General features: G+C 43.6%; 1 protein-coding gene across 4 annotated transcripts; it reads left to right on the top strand.

The window, feature by feature from the left end:
* The first annotated feature begins 2872 nt into the window (after positions 1-2872).
* LOC139366425 (heparan sulfate (glucosamine) 3-O-sulfotransferase 1) lies at positions 2873-5765 on the top strand. Of its 4 annotated transcripts, none has more exons than XM_071103898.1 (3): positions 2894-3088; positions 3349-3433; positions 3947-5759. In XM_071103898.1, the coding sequence occupies exon 3, from the start codon at positions 4087-4089 to the stop codon at positions 5020-5022; it is 936 nt and encodes a 311-aa protein (XP_070959999.1). In that variant the 5' UTR covers positions 2894-3088; positions 3349-3433; positions 3947-4086; the 3' UTR covers positions 5023-5759. The 4 variants fall into 4 exon arrangements, with proteins under 4 accessions (XP_070959998.1, XP_070959999.1, XP_070960001.1 ...); XM_071103900.1 differs by having other exon boundaries at positions 3319-3433; XM_071103897.1 differs by lacking the exon at positions 3349-3433 and having other exon boundaries at positions 2873-3088; positions 3947-5765.
* Positions 5766-8386: the final 2621 nt, after the last annotated feature.

Raw genomic sequence — 8386 nt, 5'->3', positions numbered from 1 at the left:
GGAGGAGGTGCTCTTTTTCTCCATGGACTTTACAGTGTCCCAGAACATTTGTGAGTTTGTGTTACAGGATGAAAATTTCTGCTTGAAAAAGCTAGCCTTAGCATATTTGTACCTAACTTCCCTGAAAAGTAGCATATCGATGCTAATGCAGAACGCCACAGGATGTTTTTGTGCTGGTTAAGGGCAGTCAGGTCTGAAGAAAACTAAGGGCTATATGTGTTCCTGGTTCTAAATGTTTTGGAAGGGGCATGCTTATTTAAGATGGTGAGGAAGGCACTTTTAAAGAATAATCAGGCATCCTCTACTGACGGGATGAGGTCAATATCCTTCCAGGATACCCGGGCCAGGACGCTTAGAAAGGCCTGCTCGCTGAAGTGTTTTCAAGAGTGTTTGACAGTGATGATGGGTCGTCGTTTGACCGCAGACCCATTACGGATGCAGGCAATGAGGCAATGATCGCTGAGATCTTGGTTGAAAACAGCAGAGGTGTATTTGGAGGGCAAGTTGGTTAGGATGATATCTATGAGGGTGCCCGTGTTTAAGGATTTGGGGTTGTACCTGGTGGGTTCATTAATAATTTGTGTGAGATTGAGGGCATCAAGCTTAGATTGTACGATGGTCGGGGTGTTAAGCATGTCACAGTTTAGGTTACCTAGCAGCACGAGCTCTGAGGATAGATTTGGGGCAATCAATTCACATATGGTGTCCAGGGCACAGCTGGGGGCAGAGGGTGGTATATAGCAAGCGACAACGGTGAGAGACTTGTTTCTGGAAAGGTGGATTTTTAAAAGTAGAAGCTCAAATGATTTGGGTACAGACCTGGATAGTAAGACAGAACTCTGCAGGCTATCTCTGTAGTAGATTGCAACACCGCCCCCTTTGACAGTTCTATCTTGTTGGAAAATGGTATAGTTAGGGATGGAAATTTCAGGGTTTTTGGTGGTTTTCAGTCACGGCTAGGACATCTGGGTTGGCAGAGTGTGCTAAAGCAGTGAATAAAATAAACTTAGGGAGGAGGCTTCTAATGTTAACATGCGTGAAACCAAGGCTTTTACGGTTACAGAAGTCAACAAATGAGAGCACCTGAGGAGTAGGAGTGAAGCTAGGCACTGTAGGGCCTGGATTAACCTCTACATCACCAGAGGAACAGAGGAGGAGTAGGATAAGGGTACGGCTAATGGCTATCAGGACTGGTTGCCTAGTGCGTTCAGAGCAGAGAGTAAAATGAGCAGGTTTCTGGGTGCAATAGAATAGATTCAATGCATAATGTACAGACAGAGGTATGGTAGGATGTGAGTACATTGGAGATAAACCTAGGCATTGAGTAATAATGAGAGATATTTTCTCTAGAGACATTTAAACCAGGTGATGTCACCATATATTTGGGAGGTGGAACTAAATGGTAGGTTAAGGCATTTTGAGCAGGGCTTGAGGCAATACAGTGAAACAAGACAATAATGACTAACCAGGAATGGACAAGGCATATTGCCATTTGGGAGGCATGTGTAGCCGGGTGATCAATAAGGGTCCAGTGAGTGGTTGGGCTGGCTGGAGACAGCTAGCAGGCCGGGGCTAGCAAGCTAGCAGGCCGGTGCTAGCAAGCTAGCAGACCGGGGCAAGCAAGCTAGCAGAAAGGCCTTAGAGGGATGTCTCGCCGGAGGAAAGTCTTTAGCCTCCGCGTGCGGTGATGTCGATAGCCAGACGTGATGGATTAGTAGGGTTCCGAGTAGCAGAAGGGTCCAAGTCCAATTGGTAAAATAGGTATAGTGGCTGGATCTATACAGCTAACAGTCCAATATGCTCTAAACGACTAGCGGGCCACGGCTAGCAGTTAGCGGGCCGCGGCTAGCGGATGGACATTCAGGGGATGTTGCGATGTAGAGACCAGTTGAGTACCCCCTCGAGCAGATACTGGCAATAGAGTACAGTACTGGCAATAGAAGGGGTCCAGGTATTGTAGTCCAGGAGTAGCTGCTGGGCCTCTTTAGCTAGCCCGGGAGAGAGGGCCTAGCATGGGCTAGCTCCAGGCTAATTGGTGCTTGCTGCGATGATCCAGGTGAAAATGTCTAGAGCTTGCGGTAGGAATCCGGGGATATGGAGAGAAAATAGGTCCGGTATACTCTGGTTTGTGTCGCGTTGTACAAACTGGAGAGAGCTTTCCGAGCTAATGGTTAGCTGATGACCTCTAGCAGTGGTTAGCTGACTACTAGCTAGTAGCTAGTGAGCTGGCTAGCTTCTGTTGGGGATCCTTGATTCAAGGTTAATAAAAATACTTTAAAACAGGTCCGCACCACATTGGGTGAGGCAGGTTGCAGGAGAGTATTTTGAAGTTGAGATTTAGAAAAAAATATAAAAAGATATGCGAAGAAAAAGATATAAAAATGTATACATGGGTCACGACAAGAAGAAGGACAAAAGATCTGGGTCTGACTGCTAGGCCATCTTGCATTTTTTATTTATTATTGACATAAATCAAGTTGTTTTATAGGCTTGTGTGACACTGTGACATATTTAAACATGGGAAATGTTTCAACACTGGATTTATCTGATTCATAATTTCTCAAAGTGTACTCTAGTTGATAAACTAATACTATGTTTTTCCAGCTTGAAGTGTTGTTCACCTGTACCTGTAGCTCACGGTCACATTTTGACAAGAAATTAAACTTAATGACTTTGCTGCCCTACCTTCACCTGGAATATATGTCAGAAAGTCATCAGAAAGATATGATGCCTACTTACTCATCATCACATCCATAAACGCTATCTGTAATTTACCATAAAATTGCCGGAAGACTAAGTCAGAGAGGGGGAGTGGTCTCCACTGCGTAATGTGGGTGCGTGAGCCTACGTTATCCAGCCATAACTCGGAATACGAGGAACCACACAAGCCCGCAACACTCGCAGAAGAGGGACGTGCTAAACAAAGTTGAGTAACGACAATTTAAACTGCAGCAATATTTTCACGTTCTAATGTATCTGGAATAGATTTTCGAACTGGTGGATCCCTGACTTCATTTTTCGAGGACTCTCCCTCACCAAGAACATTGAAAAGGAGTGCTCAATGAACTTTAGTTCGACAAATACAAAGGTAAGATTTCAATTGCATTCCAATGGTAGAACTGAAACTCGGACGAGGAATGCATGCACACGTTTGTTTCGTAGGGATTTGAATGTTGGCTAAAAAAAACGTCTACAAACATTTCAGATCCGACAGTAAATGTTTGAAATGTGCACCCTGACTGTCGTATATAGAGTCTGAGTTATAGTTTATTATTGCCTACTTTACAATATTTTTACTCCGTTTATTTTCCTCTGCAGGCTATTGCACTTTAATTCTTATTTTTACAGACACGTCTTTTCAACAATAAAATGAAGTATTCCATTGACACCCCGTTTTCAATCTGAAGTACCCGATGATATGTCACAATCTCAGGTTCAATTCCCCTTATTGATGTCTTGAGAGTCTGAATGGTGATTTGCATCTGTAGAGACAGTGGTGCAATGCCATAGGGTTAAATAGAGATTGGGAGAAACCTATTGAGTTCTGTGGAACAAATCAGAGTAATATTGCAATTAACTATCATGCTTATTACACTACATTGGTAATTTTACAGAATGATTTAATCATGCAATACAATCGTTTTTTATTTATTAACACTCTGGAAAGATGTGTACACTGTGATGAGTGACAGTTAGATGAGTTATGTAGTCTACACATGACAACTATTCAACTATAAAGCTCTCTGCACACTAGAGAATGTACACTTGCATGTAGCCTAATAGATTCATTTGAGCTAATGTAAACATCCATGTCTTTATTTCTGGCATTTGGCATACAATATATTTGTGTATATATTAAGCCTAGGGGAAATGTATGTATTTACTTACTTATCAGCTGCAGTGTCAAGTGTCATCTAATGATGCCTCTGTTCTTTTGTCCTAGCAGTGTTGCTGTGATCGACAGAGAGGAGGCACCATTGTTCTTTCTCAAGTGGACCGTCGTCCTCAGTCAGCTGCTCTTTCAATGTTGGATACCGTTGTGCTCCTTTAGCCAGGCTGAAATCTACCAGGTTGAGGACCTCCCTCATGGCGGCCTTTTTCTTCGGGCTGCTTCTCTTCGCGATGCAGCCCCCCCCTATCCCCTCCAGGCCCGCGGAGAGGGGTGACCGGGGACCCCCTCCGTCCCCCACCGCCTCTTCCCCACTGGCCCTCAATGACACCGGGGCCACCGGCCACCCCAACGGGACCTTCAAGCAGTTGCCTCACATCATCATCATTGGCGTGAGGAAGGGCGGCACACGGGCGCTCATCGAGATGCTCAGCCTGCACAGCGCGGTAGCGGCGGCCGAGAACGAGGTACATTTTTTTGACTGGGAGAGTCACTTCCAGAAGGGCATACCCTGGTATCTCAGCCAGATGCCCTTCGCCCTCCCTAACCAGCTGACTGTGGAGAAAACCCCTGCCTACTTCACCTCCAGCAAGGTGCCTGAACGCATCCACGACATGAACCCAGGCATCAAGCTGCTGCTCATTCTCCGGGACCCAACCGAGCGGGTTCTGTCGGACTACACCCAGGTCTTCTACAACCGTCTGCAGAAGCACAAGCGCTACCAGCCCATCGAGTCATTGCTTGTGAAGGACGGAGAGATCAACCTAGGATACAAAGCTCTCAACCGTAGCCTGTATCACCTGCACCTTCAGAACTGGCTGCGTTACTTCCCCCTAGAGAGCATCCATGTTGTGGACGGGGATAAGCTGATCAGGGACCCCTTCCCGGAGATGAAGAGAGTGGAGAGGTTCCTGAATCTAGAACCGCAGATAAACGCATCTAACTTCTACTTTAACAAGACTAAAGGCTTCTACTGCCTGAGGGACCACGGGCGAGAGCGTTGTTTACATGACTCTAAGGGCAGGGCGCACCCTCACGTGGCTCCCGCCATCCTCCACAAACTCTACCGATTCTTTCATGAACCCAATAGGAAGTTCTTCGAGCTTGTGGGCCGAACATTCAACTGGAACTGAGTTGTTATTCAGGCCAGTATTAACCACAGTTCTGATTCTCATGTTAAAGAGCTGATCCTGAAGCTGTACAGAGTATAAAAGGGAGATTTAAGCTAGATATATATTTGTATTATTTGAAACGTGTGGCAGCGTTCTGACCAGCAACTATCAAGACAGACTTGGCACATCTGTTTTTTTTGTCTATCGTCATTCATTGCAAGTCAATACAAGTTTATTTAGTCTTGTTTTGGCTTCATCGATAACCTGGTGTCCTCACCTCTCTGTGTAGTGCATGGCAGACACATGCATTATTATTTAGCTCTAAATCACTTCAAAGCAATGGAGTGATCAATGATAAGGGCATTCAAAGGTCGATTTAAGTTAACGTGTCACATGCCATTTTTAAGGATTGCATGTCTGCAACAACTCTTTTGAGCATCAATCTGAAGAACAGTATGCCTGTCTATTTCCATTGATATGCTGTCATCAGTAGCACACGTTATTTTTGCTAACAGTCATTATTCAGTGTTCTGAAGGGTCTATATGCTGCTACGCTATTATTATTATTATTTGTATTTTTTTTCAGGCACATTCATACTGAATAGATACATAGTTTAAGAAGCCATTGAGTAACAAAGGGTCGAATACGTATTATGGTCATTGCTATGTACACATGTACTACAGTATACTGTAAATAATATTATAATAGATTTTTTTTCTATAGTGAAGGATTAACACAAAAATAAAGATGTATTTTGCTATAATGTGTTTTTGGTCTTTCTCTGTATGTACGCCTTGTATTTCATCCCACAACGTTATTTAATTTTCATGATATGAAGGGGGAAAAAAGCTTTACAGACTGCTAATGTACACATTCGGAGTCCGGTATGGGATGTTTCGTCATTTGTATTTATTATGGTTAAAGGAGATGAGCATGATGCCTAGATGAGATCTTTCCAATGATTTCTAGCACTCCATTCCTATGGAGGACTGTTCCTACTGGGGAGAGCCAATATGGCTGACCGGTGGCTTCAAAGCCTCTCAATAATACAAATGTACATAGCATCAGAAATCCAGGGTTTATATACTACATTGGATCTTTAACAAACATTTCAGTCTTGAAATGCCTGCTTGGCTACCCTGCATATGTCTAAGCCAGTGTAGACAGAAGCCCTCTTTAACAGCTGTGGGAGACACTTCTGCTTTGTTAGTAGTGGGTGCTGAGGACCGAATAGTGGGTGCTGAGGACAGATGCTAGTTGGTTGCTTCTTGCATTCATGTGAGATATCATGGTGACATTCAATGGCTGTACAGTATGCTGTCTGGTATATTTTTCATGTAAATGGTTGCAGGAGGATATTTGGTGTAGAGAGAAAGGTATGTGTGTTGAGTGCGTTCTAGCGGGAGGATACAGGTAAGGTTAAGTCAAACTGTGTTTAATCAAAATAGAAGTTGTTTATGACTAAGGGTGTGTCCATACTATATTTTTTTAAACAATTCGTTATTCATTCAAACCTTTTCTGGTGCTATTATGGGACACTCTGGGTATTTGAATTAAGAAAAGTAGATCCACCAGTTCGCATTATATTGTGTTGAATTTAAAGACGCAGTTATATAACTTTGGGCGACCCAACACAATTCATATAGAAATGTTAGTGTAAAGATCTATCGTTCTCATTGAATGCAAGTGTACGAAACGGTAGATCTGTACTATGTGTGCTATGTGTATGCTTCCCGTTAAGTTTAATTTTTGGTTTTGGTACTTTCGGTTTTGTGCAACACCTTCAAAACCCTACAAATATTTTTATTTTATATATTTCTCAGTGGTTTAGAGGGTACAATGATTCTCTACTATTCTCTAATGGCGGAGTGATTTCTGCATATTGCACCTTTAATTCTGTGGTAGCTTAGTTCCACGTAGAACCATAGAGCACCTCCAGGACTGCCCAGACAGATTCCTAACCCTCTTAATCTCCTTAATGCAAACCAAAGCATTCTTACTACCTCTTTCAGTCTGTGGAGAGCAATGCTGGCTAAATTCCTCTGAGATCAACATATGGTTTTGTGGTTATTGTTGAGTTATGCCATCAGCGGCCGTCATCGCAACATGTCGAAGCAGGTCACAGACATCAAGGAAGCGAGATAGATACAAAGCAAAGAGAGAGTGCCTGAAGATAGGGAGAGATGAAAATCCCTAGTAACATTATCACTATTTTTGAGCTCAAGGTTGCATTATGTTTTGAGTGACATTGCTTTTGACTTTGATGGAAATGTTTCAGACCTTCAGGCAGCCACCAGACAGCCTTCAAAAGGGACTCAACTGGGGAAAAACTCTGTAGGGGGTGCTCATATGCATCCTCCAAAAAATACATTCCAACAGATGATCTTTCCTCTGTGACCTTTGTTGACCTTTCCAGGTCAAACAAGGACTCTCCTCCTCCTTTCCTGTATGTATCCACTCCCCTCTTTGCCGAGCCGGACTACTAAGTGGAAGGTGTCGTTGAGACGAGCAGCAGTGAAGCCAGCAGGAGACCATGAGAGAGAGTCTCTTGAGACAAGCTTGTTCACAGATTCTACGAAAACCTACACCTACTAAGCTAAGTGCTCTCTCAAATGTTTTTTTGTTGTCAAACTTACCATTGAAACTACATCTCTCAGTGTTTAGAGAGGACACAACCTTTCTCTGACATGCTCCTAAAAGTCCACCTGTAGCCATACTGTAAGTCTACCCACACTTTATAGAATATTAACACAGAATCTATTAAGAGTTCATGAAAGCCTCATGAGTCCCAATCAGCTGTGGAGCTTATCAAATCAAAGGCTTACAGTCGTAGATATTCTTTTAACATCGCTAAATTAATTGGTCTTGGGTGAGGGCAAGCTGAGGGAGTGTGGGGGGACTGACTATACAAGTCAGTCTATACAAGTCAGACTAATGGACTGGCACTACTTCTAGAACACTCTCCCCCTGACACCACATTGCTGACCATGGAATATTCTGGATGACATCTACACACACACACACACTCTCCCATCTCTCCCCTGCCAGTCCACTTGTTTTTGATGGGCTTGTTTCCTCTGAATTACAATCAGCCACTCATACTGTGAACTTTAAAGGGATGATGTGATCCAATGGAGTATGACCCCTTCTCTGGTTACCAGGGCTGCAGCCTTCTTTTAATTACAATAGATTGTTTGTCCACTCAATGTGTGAAGGACAGCAGAAATGTGAAGCGCACACACCAACATAAACACACTCTCTTTCTCTCTCTCCCCCTCTCTCTGTCACAGACACACACACACACCAAGACACACATACATGAACACACACTTTCAGGGGTGACCCTGCCGGGACAGACCCCCCGACTAAATCAATGTGTAAATT

The sequence above is a fragment of the Oncorhynchus clarkii genome, chromosome 14 (assembly GCF_045791955.1).
Source record: "Oncorhynchus clarkii lewisi isolate Uvic-CL-2024 chromosome 14, UVic_Ocla_1.0, whole genome shotgun sequence".
NCBI classification, from domain to species: domain Eukaryota; kingdom Metazoa; phylum Chordata; class Actinopteri; order Salmoniformes; family Salmonidae; genus Oncorhynchus; species Oncorhynchus clarkii.
This window is presented reverse-complemented; position numbering and strand designations above follow the sequence as displayed.

Coding starts and splice junctions, on each gene's coding strand:
- LOC139366425 (XM_071103897.1), top strand. CDS start 4,087: ATGGCGGCCTTTTTCTTCGGGCTGCTTCTCTTCGCGATGCAGCCCCCC.